The 21,228-nt window shown below is 41.4% G+C and overlaps 1 protein-coding gene across 1 annotated transcript in view; it reads right to left on the bottom strand.

Moving 5' to 3' along the window:
• LOC310854339 (uncharacterized protein) overlaps positions 1-17,596 on the bottom strand; it is a gene marked incomplete at both ends in the record, with an annotated part of 32,130 nt that extends 14,534 nt beyond the window's left edge. Inside the window, 20 exons of the mRNA XM_083758937.1 lie at positions 3,494-3,805; positions 4,312-4,422; positions 5,334-5,603; positions 5,911-6,041; positions 6,589-6,808; positions 7,155-7,269; positions 8,088-8,219; positions 8,669-8,832; positions 9,645-9,759; positions 10,328-10,459; positions 10,909-11,072; positions 11,863-12,051; positions 12,374-13,006; positions 13,644-13,757; positions 14,338-14,478; positions 15,072-15,189; positions 15,801-15,912; positions 16,159-16,286; positions 16,717-16,867; positions 17,542-17,596. Coding sequence (XP_083615063.1) covers positions 3,494-3,805; positions 4,312-4,422; positions 5,334-5,603; positions 5,911-6,041; positions 6,589-6,808; positions 7,155-7,269; positions 8,088-8,219; positions 8,669-8,832; positions 9,645-9,759; positions 10,328-10,459; positions 10,909-11,072; positions 11,863-12,051; positions 12,374-13,006; positions 13,644-13,757; positions 14,338-14,478; positions 15,072-15,189; positions 15,801-15,912; positions 16,159-16,286; positions 16,717-16,867; positions 17,542-17,596 — 3,507 coding nt within the window. The remainder of the gene's footprint in view (positions 1-3,493; positions 3,806-4,311; positions 4,423-5,333; positions 5,604-5,910; positions 6,042-6,588; positions 6,809-7,154; positions 7,270-8,087; positions 8,220-8,668; positions 8,833-9,644; positions 9,760-10,327; positions 10,460-10,908; positions 11,073-11,862; positions 12,052-12,373; positions 13,007-13,643; positions 13,758-14,337; positions 14,479-15,071; positions 15,190-15,800; positions 15,913-16,158; positions 16,287-16,716; positions 16,868-17,541) is intronic.
• Positions 17,597-21,228: the final 3,632 nt, after the last annotated feature.

A 21,228-nucleotide genomic window follows, 5' to 3' on the forward strand; every position in this document is an offset into this window, starting at 1 on the left:
AAAGGGGTGTCTCAGCCAACGCTGTGGCTGCAGGAAAGGACGCATGCAGTGCATTGAAGCGTGCAATTGCAAAAAAATTGGCAACACCTGCCAGAACACTGAGGATGACTGGGACTAAGTCCATGTGTCACGCTGCATGCAAGTACAAGTCAAACACGCCCACCCCTCAAAAAAAAAAAAAAACGTTGCCAAACAGGCCAAGTTTCACCATACAAACTATATAAAAGTTGTTCCTTCACAATTTATCTTAAATCTGAATATTTCATTGTAATCCCCATATATGAAAACATAAAAAAGGACATTTCAGTCTATTTTCTACCTTGTTTAGTAAAAAATATAGGCGTTTTATTATGTTTCAGCATAGTGGTGGCCGCCATCTTTAAATTGTCCATTTTGAGGGCTTAGCGGCCATTTTTGAGCTTGGCATACAGCAGATTTGGATTCAGCAGACCTTAATACCCCTAGAAAGCTTGTATGCCATAAATTAACACGATTTGCCTTCGGGGTTCATATTTTTGGAAATATCACCCTGACTAAAATAATAAATACCCCAAAAAATGCTGATCTACAAGCTCACTTGCCAAAATCTAATTTTAGATCTTTTTCATTGCACAGAATATGGATGCTAGGGTTCAAGTATGTTTAATGTCAAAGATTTGGCCCCGTATAGTAATAACTGAGGACCCTTTAGGGTCCCGGAACACCTGTTGAAAACTTATGTTCATCTAGTGTTGTGGAGAACAGAAGAGTAGCAGATGCATGTCCCAATTACATGATCACCTGATCACAATCATTTGATATTTTGCATTAACCCTCCATGCAACGCATTGCAGGCTTATAGACGCACCATTAAGACGTTAAACATGTCAGTATTATGAATACTTTGAGATATATACATCTTAAGTAATTTGTCATACTGGTATGTTTTACAATGCCAATCACGTGACAATTAAGTCAGCTAAAAGTCCTGTTGGGATGCAAATAAAGGATAAGAAAGTTGATTGTATTTAATAAGATTTTGTAAATGTTAAATAGCCGACTTACAAGACATTCCATTCTCACTTTTGTACACCACTGTACAATGATGTATAATACAGGGTTAAAGGCATACTTCACCAAAAATACCCTTTGCTACATATGCACCGATATATGGGACACATATCAGTATCGGCCGATATTTGCCGTTTTCACCTCAATATCGGTAGCAGCAAATAACTGACATTGCACTGATTGCAGTAGAGGATAATTATCCGTTATTGATAAGCATACATTTCGTGCTGGCTGTGTTGTCATCTGTAATTTACCAAGTTGTGGAGTCTGAACAGTTATGTATTAGTTTCCCCTGCACAAAAGTAATAATAAAAAAAATAATACCAAAAAACTAAAATATTGTTATCAGTATTGGCCATCAGTTAACCTGATAGCTGGGAACCCCTTTTGGTGTTTTAAAGGGACACTTCACCCTTTTTGCAAAAAAATATATGTTAATGATGTTTAGAAGCTTTAGAACACTTTCCTGGAGATCTTTGTGTGTAATATGTGGTTTTAGATATTTTAGATTGTAGCAGTGAGCCTGTTGTCTCTGATGTCATGGACACTGGGCTCACTTCCTTCCTGGACTACATGTTGTCTCAGTAAGACAGCTCTCCCCCTATCCACAAGGAGGAGCAGTGCACCAAAGAATTATGGGAATTGTAGTCCAGGAAGGTAGTGAGACCAGTGTCCATGACATCAGAGACAACAGGCTCACTGCTACAATCTAAAATAACTAAAACCACATATTACACACATAAATACCCCCAGGAAAGTGATCTAAAGCTTCTAAACGTCATTAACATATATTTTTTTGCAAAAAGGGTGAAGTGTCCCTTTAAGCATTCTGGGTGGTCCCTGGAACATTATATTTTGAGATGGGGTCGGGAGCCAAATACAGATTATTCTGGGGCTCCTTGACACTAGTGAACAAGTTTGAGCACCACCGATATAGAAAGAGGTTTTTCAGAAGACATTTGTAGAATCGACCTCAGGTCTAAATGGGTTAAATTGATATTAAAAAAATTGGTATCGGCCAAGAATGTCCATATTGGTGCATCCCTCCCTTTTTCCTATATCACTTCACCACATGAAGCCTTGAATCTATGGAGATTTAGATTCTGTCACTATCCCAAAATGTTACCAATTGATTTTGGATCAGGATTTACAAGATGTTTTTATAATTGGTCTCTAGTCTAAATGTGTTACGGGTTGGTTTGTTCAATTATTCCGTGCATCTCCTGCATCATACAAAACAGACGCAAGGTTTTAAAACTTTAAATCTTTATTAGAAAAAAATTAAAATGTGCCCCCATACACACAACTAAAATTACACAGAGGTGTACGGTATAACTTGTAGTCAGGGGTGAGAAATCAAACATATGAATACAGTATACACAGTTGGGCCTCATCATCTGTGAAGGAAATCAAAATTAATACACATTAATGAGCATACAGACACAAGTTAAGCTAAAACATTAACGTGCGTGTGTGTGTGTAGTTTATCCATTTTTGGCCAATGTTCCCCCAGAATATAGTTTGTTTGAACCACATCAAACACTGACCATTGTGTTCATTTATAAATCTAAACCCAAGACCGTGGCAATGCAAAATGACGTGCTTTACAACAAGGAAACGCAAGCAAACAGACTGTGGGAAATAAAATTACTTCTATAAGTGAACAAAGAGGAATCTAGGCGTTTGTCTTGTAGTAATACTTTCTCAAAATCTGAGGAAAATATAGCATGTTTTTTACTCTATATCTAGATTACTGAGCCATATATATATATTTAGATGCCAATACCTTTGTAATTTTACTCAAGTAAACTACCAATAGCACAATGTAGAAATACCGTAGTGTATATTCAAACATTTTAAGTGAAGAGAAAAAAGAAACTTCCACCACACCAAGACCCATAGACCAAAAATAAGAGCTTTGCGCTAGACCTGCTGTCACTCTCTCTTGTCCATTGCAGCAGACAGGTCAGTGTCAGGGCCCTACAAAGTGTTCAATACCAGGGATTAGGAAAAGCAAGCGAAATATTGGTGAGTCTGTAACTCTGTATACGAATGGAAGCAAATGGACACATTTCGTTCCATTTGTACACTTGACTCAGTCAGGGTTTTAGATTTGTAGACTGGGGCCCCAGAGATAAAAAAGTATAACAAACGGGGGTCTAATTTGGCCTTATTCATATGAAACTTGGTTGCATGCTTGCAGTGCAACCGGACATGAAATTACTTTTTAGTTCTACTGGATCTCTTCTCCACTAGTCCTCCCTAACATTTTAGTCTAGTTTTTATTAGTTTACAAAAATTGTCAATATATTTAGTCTTAGTTTAGTCATAGCTTAGTTTCCATTTAGTTTATTTAATTTTCTTTTAGTAGACGAAAACACTGCAGGGCCTAAAAATGAACTGAAGAAAAGGGGCGAGTCATGTAGAGTAGATGTGCGCTCACCTTGCGTGCGCTGGCCGTCAGGCCTGCTGTGCTGCTGGCGGTAGCTCGAGGTGACCTCTGCCGTCCTCCGGGTGCCCCAGGCACAGGGGGTGAGGAGGTGACCCTGCCAGCCTTTGTGGTCTGAGCACGGGACGCCGCCGCCACACTCCGTGGCGATTTGGTGCGAGTCGCGCCAGCGGCAGGTGACTTCCGCGAACCTTTGCCGGGGGATTTGCGTGTGGAGCTGCGCAGCCTGTTGAGACCTTTCTGCAGGTAGTTGTTCTTCTTTGGTGTGTTTGCTATGTAGAAACGCATAGTCTCCCTGCGGTGAACCTTTAAAAGAAATACAGTGAACTTTACTGCGGTGAACCTTTAAAAGAAATACAGTGAACTTTACTAAAGAGCAAGCATACAAGTCAGTGTTTCCCCAAACATTGGGGAGGGACCATTTGTGGGTTGAAGGCACAGTTCTCCAGTCATTTAACAGAAACAATGTCTTGTTTGACACCGAGATACTGTAGTATGACGAAGTAGGGTGTTTTTACAAAAAAATACAAAATAAATTAAATATGGAGATGAGGTTTATGCACTGAATTTTTGACCGTTGAAGAGAAAACAATCCCCAATAAAGGTTTTAGTCCCCAGTTGAGTACAATGACAATGCAAATGGGGACACAACAGTGGTTAAGTCCATCTGTGAGTTTTATAAATATTTAGCCAATGAAAAGTATTAGCTTGTGACTAAACTGCATTGGTTCTCCCCCATTTTATGCAAATGTATTGTACATACAAAATTGTATTAAAGACAGCAAAGATATGCATGGATTTGTGAGACTTACAGGGCTGAGTGGCACACGCAGTTCAGAGCGGGAGGATGACGCTCCACCGCCGATCTGTCTAGATTTAGGGGTGAGCGGTCGTGGGAAGCAGCTGGTGGCCATCCGTTTTGACTGTTTGAGTGACAATAGTAAGAATGAGACGCAGTAAAGACAAGAAAATATACATTCATATATTGTGTTTTCAATCACACATATACATCTTTATTTATTTAAACCATATTTCTTTTGCCTTTAATTAAGACGGAGTCTACAAACTAAATCAGTTTTCACACTTTGCACACACAAAAATAGATAGACAATAGAAGACAAGCTGGTGCAAGCTTGTACGTCTCCCATTTATTTAATAGCCAACGCAAAGATAAAGAAATGAAATGTGAAAGTGAGGGGCGCTAATATATTAAAGTCTAACTCATGTTGATATGGTGATGTAATGGTGATGTAAAAACGGTGCCAACACAAACATTAAATGCCATTAACAACAAAGACAATATGACGTAATGAGGGACAATATGACAATATTAAAACATTGAACTAAAACCAAACATTAAACCTGTATATAAGAGCGGCTAGCGCCCCTCAAAAATGATGCATGATTTCCCGGTCTTAGGAGCACTTCAGCCCATTTCAACCCAATCATCATGATTGGTCCTCTTTGGTGGGCTATAGACAGTTGTTCAGAAATAACAGACATTCTGTTACTGGAAAGTCAGCGTGCTGAACTAGAAGCCACTGTTCTACAATCTAGTAGAATAAGTTTTATATATATTATTTGAATATGACCAAAACTGTCAGGTTTCTGAGTGGTGCACAGCCCTTTCTTTTGAGAATACAAATTATACAATGACAGATTTGAAAATGGGTGGTCCAGGAAGATTCTAAAAAGGCCTTCTAAATACTAAGCTTTAAGTCTTTACCCCTACCATATTGGACTTTATGTGCAAGGAATCTATTCTAGAATATATGAAAGTTTCACCTTTCTGTAATTCACGGGACATTAATAATGAATGTGAAGGTAATGTTACCTCAGGAGAAAGCTGGGACTCGTTGGCTGCAGGCCTCTTGGAGCCTCTTTGGCTCTCCTGGCGTGATGAAGCGGCCGCAGTGTTCCTTGGAAGATGCCCGGGCATCAGAGAATGACGCCCGGCACCAGGAGGTCCCATGTAGGAGAGGCGGTGAGAGGCCAGGGAGTCCTGCAGCTGACCTGGCATGAGGGTTGCCCGCCTCATCGTCTCCATTGGGTCTCCCGTCCGAAGCTCCTCTTCCGAGACTGTGAAATCTGGACAGAGGCTAGGCTGGAGGGGAAGAAAAAGGTTTAAAGGTATATTCAGTGATTTCACTTACTAGTGGGACAGGGAGTGGTCGAGTATAGCAAGTGGGCCCCACAATAATTTGACAAAGATTTTAATATAAAAATAAATGGCAATAGTATTTTTTTCAAGCCAGAACACAATACATTATTTGATCAAATACAGACAAAAATATTTCGTTTGCGTGATGTTTGACAAATTTAACGAAATATTTACGGACGTGGCTCCACGGGCAAGTACCGACTTGGGTGTCCTTGACATGAAAAGGTTAGAGACCCAGTTCTTCACTCACCCGGGGCTCCAGAGGGTAGCTGCATTTCAGGTGAGGCAGCTGCCTCTTGTTCCTCGCCTGCAGCTCGGCGATCCTCATCCAGTCCTCCGACGCACCATCAGGCTCGTTCTCCACCCCGTCGTACAGAGAACCTGGAGGAGGAATAGTACATGAGAAGTTAATTGACATCAGAGCTCATAGAATGATGCTAAATCAAACCTCATGACATGGAAAAAGGAATCTGCCATTTGTGAAACAGCATGAAATGATCTCCACTAGATCAGTTCCTAAACATTATAGCACAATATGTATACGTAACTTATGACGTTCTTAAAACTATTCGTTCTCGCTGAAGACATTTCAAATTGAGGCTTTTAACCTTCGCATTTATGAAACATCCTAGGGTTTTATGGAAGATTCTTCTGAACATGCATTATTCTATCATGTAATATACAATCAATTCAAATACAATTAATCTTCCAATTAGAACAGCCAATCTACAAGCTCAGTGTGTCGCAATGTGACGCTTGTAGATGAGATTAGACTTTGAAATGCAAAATTTGTCTTTGTACTAATTTGCAATACAAATACAACCAGGTGGACAGTTTCGACGTACACATTCCGTAATGTTTTTGACCGATTGTGACAAAATGCTAAATCTGGTTAATGTTCTCATTTGAGAACTTAGTGGTTACTCACCCCGGGGTGGGACGGCAGCGCTTCTCCGGCGGTAACCGGGCAGGCTGAGCAGGTGGTCTTCATCACCGCTGGAGGGTCTGGCAGGTGTGGCAAATGGCTCCGTTGCCACGGGCCGTGACCGTGAGGCACCATGATCATCAGATGAGGAGGTGAGGTTGGGATGGGAGTGGGCCGGGGCCAGGCTGTGGAAAGTCTCCTCACCGGCAAACCCAGGGCGCTTCTACAAGTGCACAAGTTAACGATCACTCAGTGAACAATTGTGAGATAAAGTTTAAAGGGCAAAGCACTATAAAAATCTATCCATTTTGATAACATTTATTTTTGCACCATTTATTTATGAAAATGTGCCGTCTTTTAGAAGAAAAAGAAAAAAAAGAAACTCAAGACAATCTTGTTGTGAATTGATGCTGTTGGGTGGAAACCTTATGTCCAAAAGGTTTGGGTTAAAAAAAAAAAAGGTCATAAAGATGAAATATGGAGATACAAGAGGGGAAGGATTGTCGGACAGAAAACTTGTGTGTCCACATGCGAAAGGCTTTAGAAATGGTGTAGAGTATTAAGTCAACCTTGCTCATGGTGATGGTGGTCCGGCGCCGTTTCACCGACGAGGATGGGTTCCTCCTGGCCGAGTCCAGGCCCAGGTCAGCTAGAGAAGTCAGGCTGCTCTCCAGCTTGCTGCTTCTGCAGTTCCACCATTAACCCATTCTGACCTGAGATCAGATTCATACGAGGTTTCCACCGGACACACACTGGGTCTGATTAACCCATTCTGACCTGAGATCAGATTCTAAAAATGTCAGTCGCTCTTCGATTTTTCAAAAATAGCAGACCTACAAGCTCGTATCGCGCCACTCGGTGGCGCGATATGAGCTTGTAGATCTGCTATTTTTCAATAGCTAAAGCATAACATGATGCTGACACCAAAATGGGTGCCCGTTCAGAATGGGTTAAAGAGACAAAAGGCTTAAACTTAACAACGTATAAACCAGGATCTCATTAGAATGAAAGAATTGCACATTTAGGTGGCCTAAGTGATGTTTTTTAAATTCGCATAAGTAATTGGTTATAGTTCAGCAACGGTGGACTTCTGTCTGTCCCTTTAATAGAAAATACATTCTCAGGTGGGTTGCCAATTTCATCCCATTAGGCGAAAGTACCCATCTATTAGCTTAAAGGAGAATTCATCTTTAACCATTTTCTTAATCTTACCTTAATCGGATATAAGTCCCCCCCCCCCCCCCCCCAGTGATCAAAATAAGTGATTTAGCCAGCGACCCAGCGCACAGTCAGAGCTGCGGATCGCTCTGGATGTTGTCATTTTTCACCTGTACCACTTGTTATTGGATAAAACATCAGATTAATTCTCCTTTAAATGTTAGTGTTCCAGTTTCCATTTATTCTCATCTCCACTTTTACCGTTATCGTATGCAAGTGCTCATGCCATTAGTAGACAAGTCAGGAGAGAAGGCATCACAGCCATGGTTATGTATAAACCCCACCTATTGGATTTTCTGGTATTCATGGGGGTGAAGTAGAGAGTTTCCAGTGACGCTGCTCCCCGGAGTTTGGCCGCCAAACGTTCACTCCTGCGAACCAGAGGGGTGCTGGACTCCTCTGGTCCCGATGGCATCCTGCACGGGAAAGGAGCACAGAATGCATGGATTAAAGCAAAAATAAAAGCTCACGACTGAAAAGGTTTGTATGGCCAGTTGGCCACACCCTAATGTGTGATACCATACAATACTGGTGTCGTTTTCTGTAAAACACCTTTAACCTTTGCTTTAAAATGTTCCAATCTTAAAAATAATCGAAAATAGCCCAGCTGCACACTCAGTGTGTCGCAGACACATTGACGACTTGTAGATCAGCTATTTTCCCTGTGCAAGATGCTTCATGCTGGCTTCTATGGAATCCAAATGACTGAAATAAGACCAAGTACTTTTAATCCATGACAAAAGGTTATTGGGGGATGAGTGAAGGCGAAGTATGCATCATATACATAAAGAGGGGAAAGTCTGAACACAACCTAAAAAAACTAAACATAATATGTCCATGTCATTTCAACTGGATTTGGCATTACCTTGTTGAATTGAGAGAGTCATCAAGGTCACTGTCAGAACTGCTAGTCTGCCTGGACTGAACAGTTGTTGGAAGTGGAACCGCAAAGTTGGCAGACCGCGTCACTCTCCCTTCACCCCCATGGAGCCTGCTGTTCTCCCTGAGGTTACGGCTGGCGAAGGCAAGCTGAGATGGACATAGGAAAGAATAGAGAAAGGGTATAATCCTTTTTTCCCATACTCCATGGAAATGCTAGGAACTTAATCATGGCCAAGAGGTGACTTGATATAGTTTATAATTATGCTCAAGAGCAGCAACCTCTGACACTGTAAAATAAAAATTACTCGTGTGAAGTGAGGGGCATTCTTCTCATCATACATCACATTAAATGCTCAGCAATCAGCTGAGCACATTCCGTGTTGAACACCCAACGTTGCAATAATAAAACATTTCTTCACCTAAACGTCATTGATGTTCATTGAAATGCCATTGATTGGTCATATTTGCATAGAAATACCCCACTGAACATTTGTTCTTTTTTATAAACATAATTTCCTATACAAAGTCCTAGTAGTCCAAGTAGTAGTACGGTTGAAATCTCTTTTTTGCAAGTAGAAATATATCCAGGTGTTACAGGGTTAAACAAACAGACAGACAAGTGCACAAGTTAACGATCACTCAGTGAACAATTGTGAGATAAAGTTTAAAGGGCAAAGCACTATAAAAATCTATCCATTTTGATAACATTTATTTTTGCACCATTTATTTATGAAAATGTGCCGTCTTTTAGAAGAAAAAGAAAAAAAAGAAACTCAAGACAATCTTGTTGTGAATTGATGCTGTTGGGTGGAAACCTTATGTCCAAAAGGTTTGGGTTAAAAAAAAAAAAGGTCAAAAAGATGAAATATGGAGATACAAGAGGGGAAGGATTGTCGGACAGAAAACTTGTGTGTCCACATGCGAAAGGCTTTAGAAATGGTGTAGAGTATTAAGTCAACCTTGCTCATGGTGATGGTGGTCCGGCGCCGTTTCACCGACGAGGATGGGTTCCTCCTGGCCGAGTCCAGGCCCAGGTCAGCTAGAGAAGTCAGGCTGCTCTCCAGCTTGCTGCTTCTGCAGTTCCACCATTAAAGAGACAAAAGGCTTAAACTTAACAACGTATAAACCAGGATCTCATTAGAATGAAAGAATTGCACATTTAGGTGGCCTAAGTGATGTTTTTTAAATTCGCATAAGTAATTGGTTATAGTTCAGCAACGGTGGACTTCTGTCTGTCCCTTTAATAGAAAATACATTCTCAGGTGGGTTGCCAATTTCATCCCATTAGGCGAAAGTACCCATCTATTAGCTTAAAGGAGAATTCATCTTTAACCATTTTCTTAATCTTACCTTAATCGGATATAAGTCCCCCCCCCCCCCCCCCCCCAGTGATCAAAATAAGTGATTTAGCCAGCGACCCAGCGCACAGTCAGAGCTGCGGATCGCTCTGGATGTTGTCATTTTTCACCTGTACCACTTGTTATTGGATAAAACATCAGATTAATTCTCCTTTAAATGTTAGTGTTCCAGTTTCCATTTATTCTCATCTCCACTTTTACCGTTATCGTATGCAAGTGCTCATGCCATTAGTAGACAAGTCAGGAGAGAAGGCATCACAGCCATGGTTATGTATAAACCCCACCTATTGGATTTTCTGGTATTCATGGGGGTGAAGTAGAGAGTTTCCAGTGACGCTGCTCCCCGGAGTTTGGCCGCCAAACGTTCACTCCTGCGAACCAGAGGGGTGCTGGACTCCTCTGGTCCCGATGGCATCCTGCACGGGAAAGGAGCACAGAATGCATGGATTAAAGCAAAAATAAAAGCTCACGACTGAAAAGGTTTGTATGGCCAGTTGGCCACACCCTAATGTGTGATACCATACAATACTGGTGTCGTTTTCTGTAAAACACCTTTAACCTTTGCTTTAAAATGTTCCAATCTTAAAAATAATCGAAAATAGCCCAGCTGCACACTCAGTGTGTCGCAGACACATTGACGACTTGTAGATCAGCTATTTTCCCTGTGCAAGATGCTTCATGCTGGCTTCTATGGAATCCAAATGACTGAAATAAGACCAAGTACTTTTAATCCATGACAAAAGGTTATTGGGGGATGAGTGAAGGCGAAGTATGCATCATATACATAAAGAGGGGAAAGTCTGAACACAACCTAAAAAAACTAAACATAATATGTCCATGTCATTTCAACTGGATTTGGCATTACCTTGTTGAATTGAGAGAGTCATCAAGGTCACTGTCAGAACTGCTAGTCTGCCTGGACTGAACAGTTGTTGGAAGTGGAACCGCAAAGTTGGCAGACCGCGTCACTCTCCCTTCACCCCCATGGAGCCTGCTGTTCTCCCTGAGGTTACGGCTGGCGAAGGCAAGCTGAGATGGACATAGGAAAGAATAGAGAAAGGGTATAATCCTTTTTTCCCATACTCCATGGAAATGCTAGGAACTTAATCATGGCCAAGAGGTGACTTGATATAGTTTATAATTATGCTCAAGAGCAGCAACTTCTGACACTGTAAAATAAAAATTACTCGTGTGAAGTGAGGGGCACTCTTCTCATCATACATCACATTAAATGCTCAGCAATCAGCTGAGCACATTCCGTGTTGAACACCCAACGTTGCAATAATAAAACATTTCTTCACCTAAACGTCATTGATGTTCATTGAAATGCCATTGATTGGTCATATTTGCATAGAAATACCCCACTGAACATTTGTTCTTTTTTATAAACATAATTTCCTATACAAAGTCCTAGTAGTCCAAGTAGTAGTACGGTTGAAATCTCTTTTTTGCAAGTAGAAATATATCCAGGTGTTACAGGGTTAAACAAACAGACATACTAAAACATTAAAGCTATAAACGGCCATAGACACTTGCGATGGCCGTTTTTAGCCCAAGATGTGCTAAAGTTTGACCTATTACATGCTACTTAAATTAGAATTACATTTTGAAAATTGTGCCTGCATATAGGTTCTAGGTTCCCCAACTTTCAGCAGCAGTGGCATAAGTATCCCCAGCTCCCCAAAGACACGATAGTAGACATCTTTTTGAACACATTTGTGAAGAAAGCTATTGGCAAGCATGCATTTTGCAGATTGGTCACACATCTCACTAAATAGCCCAAACTAACTGCTTTATCCAAGAGAGAAAAAACACCAACCTGCGTTTCCAGACTGGAAATGCTTGCCTGGAGGCGCTGCTCATTGCTGTGAGCCTGCTCCAGGTCTGTCTGCAGCAGCTTGACTTCGTCCTCCTTTTCCGCCAGGGAGCGATGCAATTCAGAGACCTGCTCCTTGCTTTGCTGGAGAAGCTCCTTCTTCCTGCTGTAGTGGCTCACAGCCTTGTCCATCTGGGGATGATGGGAGTTGGTGAAGATAGCTTTTTTAAGACCAAATATTATAGGGCTAAAGACTGAGCCTGGCTGACTGAAGGCACTTCACTGAAGCATGAAGTCCAAGAGTTTAATGTAAAACTAGGAGTGCAGCATGTAAAAAATAAATAAAAAGTTTTACATTAATGCTGACCACTAAATGAAATGTGACAGTTTGACATGAATGCTTTGCCACTAAACAATGAAAAGTGATTGTGTTTTGACTACATTAATGCCGGCCACTAAACAATGAAAAGTGATCCAATATAGGCATCTGAAAATATTCTGTAGTTAGACCAACCTGTGCCTTGTAGTGCTTGGCAGCCTTCGATTTAGCTGCAAGCTGCATTTCTAGAGCCCTCTGGATTTTGTCTTGATGCTTGGAGTTCTCTTGTATGTGCTCCATTTGTTTTTTTAAGCCTTCGGTCTCCTGTTCAAACAGTTGAGAATGTGAAGAGCTCGCATCCTTCAGCAGGGTAAGCTGACCCTCTTGAGATTTGATTTCGTCACGCAGTGTCTTCACCTCTTCTTGTGAGGCTGCCATCTGCTCCTCAAGCATGACCCTCTTTCGAGCATTCTCTTCTTCATTTATAGCCAAAAGGTCGTCCTTGGCCTGGGCTTCCTTCACAGCGTTTGTGAGAGACTCCTCTGTGCTTTCCACTTGTTTTTTAAGGGCTTGTAACTCCTGCTGTAGCACTTCAGAATGTGCAGAGGTCTCATCTTTCAAGACAACCAGCTGGTGTTCTTTTGATAGGATCTCTTCTTTCATGCACCGAACATGCTCTTCAGATGCCGAAAGTTGTTGCTGAAGTTCTTTCTGATGAGCATGGAACATATCCCTCTCTAGAGTACTCTCCCGTTGCGTTTCAGCCAAAATGTCTAGTTTTGCCTGGATGTCCTTTTCAGCCGCTTTGAGTTGGTCCTCCAACTCCCTCTGCTTAGAGAAAAAAAAATAGTTATATATAAAATGGACACAATATTTAAAACCTACAACTTTCAAAAGTATGACAACTAAGAGTCTAAAAGCCCCTGGCAGCACATGGAGGCTCTGCTGGCCTTACACTAAAGGGGACCAAGTGGTTTTGAGCTGATTAATAGGCAGCTTTTGTAGTTCTTTCCAATTCAGGTTCAAAACTGCAAGCCAAAGGTCACACATGTGTGAAGTGAGGGGCGGATTTGGGGGCACGCACAAAACCATAAAGTCCATAGACTTGGCTGCCACATGGCGTAACAGGGGGCCCAGTACAAGCCCATAAAACAAGGCAGATAATCATGTTAGATGTAGGTGTGACCCGAGACACTGATCTACAAATGTCCAAGCTTAAACATCATACTTATGGACTGTCTTCATAAGAGGACAGGTCCCTTTCCTATTCTTTGGGAACTTGAATCTTTGCTTCTGGGGGTCCCTTGAACAACATTTTGGCATGCAATCGTTTTTGGGGTTCTTGGCCTGAATAAGTATGACCATAGTACACCATACTATGAAAAACCTGAAATGTTTCAGAAGAATGCTAGGCTTTAGAAGCCTTTTTGTAGAATAGGCCTCATGTCTTAATGGGTTAACTCACCTCCATGACAGGCCCCATGTTCTCTCCTCTCTCCTCCTTGATGGCATGCTGTAGATCATCCTCCAAACACTTCACCTTGCTGCCGAGGATCTGGACCTGCTCCTCAAGGTTGGCCTGGTTAAACAAAGAACACATCACAAACGGGAAGCAAAAGCATGTTACCTCACAAAACAATATAAAACAATATAGTCTCAGAACCCAAAATGTTGGCCTGGGAACCCAATCTACTAAAAATGGCAGATCTGCAAGCTTGCAGATCGTATTTTCACTACTTCTTAAACATTAGTTTTCTAAATTAGAAAAAAAAAAAAAAAAAAATCATCATAGTATTAGTCAACGTAATAACCACGGCTACCAGGCCAAGGAATCTGTGCTGGAATTGACACTACTGAACTTCTGGGCATGCGGTTCCCATTAATGGCCCCATTTCACAGTTTACCGGTCGCAAATTTATAATATACTCTTAACAGAACTGAAAGAGGACTTTAAACTTTTTTTTTATTTTTATCATCATTATATGCATTTAGTAAATTATGGTCGCGTTTAGGGGTAGGGTATATTTCTAGAGTTTCTACTGCGTGAAGACTCGCTCTCACTGCGGTCGCAACCATTAGCAGTTGTTGCTGGTAGCATCATGGTCTATGTACCAGGCAGACAACTGCACCCAGCCTTGGAGAACACATACATTACACACCTTAGCGATTTGAGCTTGGGAGAGCTCACTCTGAATCTGAGTGGCCTGTGCGGTCCACTCCTCCTGGGCAGCGGCCTGAGTCTCTGTAAGCATGTGAAGCACTGCTTTCGACGTAGTGAGCTTTGAGCTCATGTCTCTCATCTGGGGAAAGAAAACAGCATCAATTTGTTACAGTCAGTTTTCTGAAAAAGCTACGTTTCTATACATCAATGGTGCTCAAAGCGTTCATGTCAAGCACCCCGGAATTATATGAATTTGGCCAGACCAATGACCCAGATGCTTTCCCGGTTTAACTTACCGTTGCACAGGACAACGAGACGTGATTTATCCAGAAGAAAATAATAATTAGAGTCCATGTAAAACGGTCAAAATCCCTGTGTGCAAGCGCATGCACACAAATCTTTATTTGCATTATGGCTCAAAACATTGATGAAATAGGCCTGATCGCCTCGTCTCATTGATGCATAAATGTTTTATGAAACAATATACGAAACTAGATAAAGTGCCCCTCAGAGCACAGGTCTCCACCAGGGCAGGTCAGGTTGTGGCCTCCTGGTGGTGCTAAATAAATCATTATGGGTTAGCCCATTAGACCTGTGGCCGATTCTACAATTTGTCATACAAATGAGATTCATTTACGGTAATTGCGTTTTTTGTCTTGGCCATTGGAACACATTATGGAATACAACATGTAAATTCCAGCTTTTAGGCTTCATCTTCAACTACTTATTTACCTGGATAGAGAGGTCACCATTCTCGCTGGTGAGCTGGTCAATCTTCCGCTCCATGGCAGTGGCGTTTGACTTCAGCTCATGGACTTCACGTACCAGCTCCGCTCTGTGGACCTGCAACCTATGAGAGCAATATACAGTGTTTCTGCAGGTTGTAGTCAAACAACTTTAAACAACTAGATTACCGTCTCACACACACTCTATAGTCATGTGTTCAAGCCGGATATGTCTGATATTTCATATTCCATTCTAATTGGCCAACATTGGCTTTCAAAGTTTGCAGGATTGGCCCGTTTTGAACAAAAAGCCTCATATCATGAACAGCGATTTTTAAAATCTTTCACAGACTTTCCTACTAGGTTGAGGAATATATCCCACCCTTTTCACACTGGCCTGTTATAGTGCCACCAACAGGTGGATTTTTGCTAAACAAATTTACTTTTCACATTGGCCTAGTTAGCACCACCAGGAGGCCACAACCTGACCTGCCCTGGTGGAGACCTGTGCTCTGAGGAGCACTTTATCTAGTTTCATTAAAAATAAATGCATGCATCAATGAGACATGAGCAAGGTTATGTTAGGTAACTGATGAGCCATTGGCCACCCACCGGCGTGCGCAAGCTTTTTAGCTCGAGACACAACGAGATTTTTTTTTTTTAAACATTAGTTTTCCAATTTGTGGCATTTCACACTCTAAGCAGACAACATTTTGTAGATGTTAATTCTCCTTACTGGTCAATCCTGCTCTCCAGTGCCTGAAGTTGCTCCCTGGCTGCACTCTCCTGTTCGCCAAGCTCCCTTTTGAGCTTGTCCAGCTGATGCTGCAGCCGCTTGATTTCAAGCTCTGCAAAGGAGACAAAGAAACAACCTAGGTTAAAAACATTAATTAGACAGTCCATTGAGGTCCCAAAAAACCCCCACCAAAATACAATTTCATACACGTTTACAAAAAGTAGGAAAAAAGGGGAAGGGGGGTGAAGGCTGTTCATACGTTACACAGTATATATTGTAGGTAGGTCTTTGATGGTTCCAAGTGTACAAGTCTTATCATTGGCCTGGATTATTTTGAAGGGTCAAAAATAAAATTTACCTTTTTCTGCAAGCTGATCTTGTGTGATAGCCAGATCTCTCACCAAGGCGTCCATGGAATCCTGGTGTTTGACTGCACGTTTCTGCATTATCTTGAGCTGGACTTTCGGCGTCGTGACAGGAGAGTTTCTGAATGAAGATGACAAAACTGAAATATTGTACGTACTGGGGACTCCTGGCCTAAACAAATTGTCAAATCGAAACCTTATGTCCAAAACTGTTACTTTTCATGATTAAAAAAAAAACGTGAAATCACTACGCTGTAGTTAGTATGATCGAGTAGTAGGACATTGATTTACAACAAAAACACCACACACACACACAAGTGTGCCCTGGCATAAAAAAGGTTGGGAAACACTGGTCTAGTCTATAAACAAATCCAAAGGGGTGACCTCGGCACAGCCATAGCTGAGGTGTCACATTAAGTGCATCTTGACACCTCAGTATTGATGGCCTACCGGGTGCCACTGATTTGTCTATACATCTATAGCAAAGATTACCATCAGGATATAGAGCTATTTAACGATTATTTAGAAGGGAGAAAAAAAAAATCACACACCTGTCGGGTGGCGTTGCAATGCAGTCTAGGGCCAAAAAGCATACACGTGGAGAGTGGAGGGGTTGACATGGCGAATCATCTAAGGGCGACATGGTGGAGAGAGAGGACAAGGAGGAGCCCAGACTGGAGCTGGTGGAGGAGCCACACAACACTGGGGACGGAGAAACACATGTTAACCACTTTAAAGGAGAATTCATGCTAGAATGCTTTCTTACCTTTCTTTGTAGTTGTTACGTCCCCACCAAAGAGGTCCAGGTGGTTTTTTTGTGAAAAAACTCCTTATTGGCTATTTTCCCTACCATAAGCCCTAAATGAATTGCATTGAATGGGAATTGAATGGGGATATGGGGTGTTATGCTAATTCGCTTATTTCCATCGAAAGAAGTAGTAAAGTGTGCTGCTTGGGATATTATTTACATTATGAAGAGAGGATATATACAAAGAAATTATAATTTTGAGCGATGGAAATAAGCAAATTAGCACAACACCCCATATCCCCATTCAATTCAATGCAATTCATTTAGGGCTTATGGTAGGGAAATAGCCAATAAGGAGCTTTTGCACAAAATTACACCTGGACCTCTTTGGTGGGGACGTAACAACTACAACGAAAGGTAAGAAAGCCTTTTAGTATGGAATTCTCCTTTAACCCTCAATTCTTAGTCCAACTGACTGTTTAGATCCCCAACCATCAAGACATCAACGTACGCAATATAAATAAAGGCATAAGTTTGAAATAATCATATTTATTTATATTATATATATTTGAAGTCATATCTCCTTGCCCTAACTGTACGTCTCCAAAACACCCGTTATGTGACTTACACCTCTCTGTTTGGCTGGGTTGAGGCTCCAAATCCTCAGTCTCCAGAGATTCCATCTCTGCAAACATAAATGGATAGTTTAAAGAATGATTCAAGATTTTGACTTACATTATCATAATATGAAGAAGACACAAGAGTCATGTTCGTTGGTTACTGTCTCTAAACATTCTAGCAACAACTCAAAACAATAGAAAAATGAACCAAACAAGTAGGATTTAAGGTAGCCATGGTTCATGACTCTCGTATTCATACGAGAGTCATGAAGAAACTTCACCCTGTTTTTTGCGCTCGCTGCATTTACAAGATTTCCGTATATATAAACATTCAGATTTCAAATATAAAATACTCACAATTTGTCCCACGGGTGTTAGTTAGTTGCAGCTCCAGCGATTAGAATTTCTGCATCCCGCGTTGTTTAATAAAAAGCATTTTTATCCGAGGTGTTATTTTGCCATTGGCTTTCAACTACGCGCCCCTGTCGGTCGGGAGGAGGGTGGCACTCTGTGTGTTCGATATAGGTACGCTGAGCGCCCTGCCAATACAGACTAATAGGCGAGTGCGCTCCCGGTGTGCAACTGTGGATTTCCCAAACGAACCCCGTTTGAAAAAAGTAGCCGGGGAGCTCGGACAAAAATGCTTTTTATTAAACAACGCGAGACGCAGCAATTCTAATCGCTGGTGCTGCTACTAACTAACACCCGTGGGACACTTTGTGAGTACTTTATATTTGAAATCTGAATGTTTATATATATATGGAAATCTTGTAAATGCAGCGAGCGCAAAAAACAGGGCAAAGTTTCTGCATGACTGTCATGATAATCATCATGGCAGTCATGTTCCAGGGCTAGATTTAAGGAAAGAAGTATTGCATGTACATTAGTCATAGCAAGCTTTGAGCTGCTCAATGGTTGGTGTCCTTCTTGAGCCTCCCTACCCAGTTTTAAAGCTCTGTATAACTAGCTTTAAAACTCGTTATACAGAGTCCATTACATTTGGCCATATTATGGGTCAAACTAATATTATACAATGAATTATATGCACATTAGTGCTGCACAATCTAAGAAAATAACGAGATCTAGATACAGACACCCATGTAATCCTCATTTCTACATTTGAGCCAGAATCGTTCAGCACTAGATGGCTGTCCAATTCATTCGAGTCAGTCTTGTGTTTTTGCTACGAGAAAGACTGTAAGAGGTGTAAGTCAAGCACTTTGATGTCAGTTTAAGGCTCCAGCCTCCAGGTGCTACATTTTTAATGTAGTAATGTTCAGCAACTACTACTAACTATGGACAAAATGAGAATCGTGATCTCAATTCTTGTGGAGGCAAATCGAGATTCACATTTGAGCAAGAATCGTGCAGCACTAATGCATGTACAAGCATATTTAAATATGGCATTCAAAGAATTTTACATTACAGTTCAGTAGGCTATGTGAAAACTGCAGACTAGAATCAGGTTTGTAGATTGTATGCCCATGTTCAGACTAGAGAGCAGACTAGAATCAGGTTGGCACGCGCGTGTGCAATCAATTGTCCTTCACGAGTGTCGGGCATAATAACCGAATTGCGCACCTTGACCTTGCTACTTTTACAAGTTCGTCAACGTCTACTCTACATAAACGTTCAGATTTCAAATAGAAAGTGCTCACCCCAGGGCCACGGATGTTAGAATTTTGCTGAGGCGGGTAGCACCCCTGAATTCCGTATTGTTCAGTAAAAAGCACAACATTCAACGTAGAGGTTCCAAACGGAGCTAAATGCAACAATACAACTCCCAACCGATAAGTTTGAAATACATAAAAGGTACGCTAAACAGGGTCTCGAAAATGTTTAGTCGTACTCTAGATTTGCCCCCAAAAAAAAGACAGTGCACAAACAAAACTGCGCCATCTTTTTTTCGGTCTGTCTCGAGAGACTATAGTTTGTCAATTATTTTTGTCATTTATTTAATACATTTGTCATTTATTTTTGTCTAGCACCTTATCCTTCCTCTGCATAATTATTGTCCTTTTGGGTGCGGCCGTGCAACTGGCTACACAAGGTAAACATTAACCTTTCCTTGGATCAAGAAAGACCAATCAATATTGCTTTGGTTAACCTAATCTTAATAAAAGATGAGCACTTAAGCACTTTTAAAAACGCCAACACGTTGCTTCGATTGTTCTCCACTAAAAGAATAACTACTAAAACACTGGACAAACAAACAGCTTTAGCATGTATAGCTAACAACGTTACACTTCTAGAAATAGACATTCACAACATACCTGACTGTGCAAATGGACGTTCTCGGCTCGGAAACATTGCGTTTTCGGCAGAGAAGACGCAAACTAACCGATGATGAAGTATAAACTGTAGTTACTGCACTACTTGTGGTTCATTAGGCGTTCGTCCGTCCACTGGCGTCCAGACGTCCACACCAACAAGCTAAAAGCTTAGCTTTGATTCAAAACAGGAGAAGTGCCAGCAAATTCAAACCTGCCCTATATTTGTGGAACCGACCAATCAGCATTAAGAACGTCCGAGCGCCGTGAAACGTCATTGGTTGAAAGCCTCATTGGGGCTGACGTCTCGTCGTACGGCGGTGTAGTGCGTCGAATGTAACAGATCTAGAAGCTCACGGGGCGTATCCATAGAGTGGGGGCCATAGAGTATTGGGTGGGGGCGTATCGGACGCGACGGGTTGTGAGCTTGGAGATCTGAGCGACAAGGCCCGAGGAAGTCGTTAACCAGGCGTGTGCGCATGTGCGGGATTTGGTTGCAGTTGTTTACATGGGTTTATATTATATTACCGGTAGTTTAATAAATAAATACCGATACAAACAATATTACTACTACTACCAATGATAATAATAACACAAATAATAATAATAATAATACAAAACGTCCTACACAAACACAATAGAATACAAATTGTTTTTGTAGTCCTAAACTAAACCGAAATTGAGTACAAACTACAAAATCACTAAAACTACAATTCCTACAATACACCATCAGTTTAGTTTCCTTGGATACCAGTTGTTGTTGCTGCTGCTGAAGTAGTTCGACTCTGGGCCGCTCTCTGTGTAAGTGTGCATAGCGCACGACATTTCTTTTTTTGACAAATATAGCAAATAGTCTAGAACGGAGTGTCTGTCTGTGTCTATAAACTCGCAAACGCCTGGCTGGACTGATCAGCACCAAACTTTGTAGTTTGCACACACTACCAGCCCACGTGATCGTGATCTCACACACACATTTCGATTTCTTTTTTTTTAATCCACAAATTACAATTCATTTTACAAGGAAACAAATATAACGGGGTTGACAGTTCATGTTCACTTAAGCATACACATGGCACCTCCTTCCTTATACATTGCTGCACTAGAAGGCACATACTTTCGAACTGCATCAGACACTAGGTCAACAATCCGGTCGTGGCGAGCAATATACAAGTTTTTGTATGCACTACACACACGCACACACACACACACACACACACACACACACACACACACACACACACACACACACACACAATTGGATATTTCAAAAACATGTAGGCTACATTAAATTTCACTTAGACAAAAATAGGTTTAGTGCGAAATGGTCATCTAAAGGTCATCACTAACCCTAACCTCCCCCCAGGGCAGCACACCTAAACCTAACCCTCTCCCGACCCCCGGCGCACCAATGCTCCTTCGGAGCAA

The sequence above is a fragment of the Protomyctophum parallelum genome (genome assembly GCF_964188405.1).
Source record: "Protomyctophum parallelum genome assembly, chromosome: 23".
Lineage (NCBI taxonomy): Eukaryota > Metazoa > Chordata > Actinopteri > Myctophiformes > Myctophidae > Protomyctophum > Protomyctophum parallelum.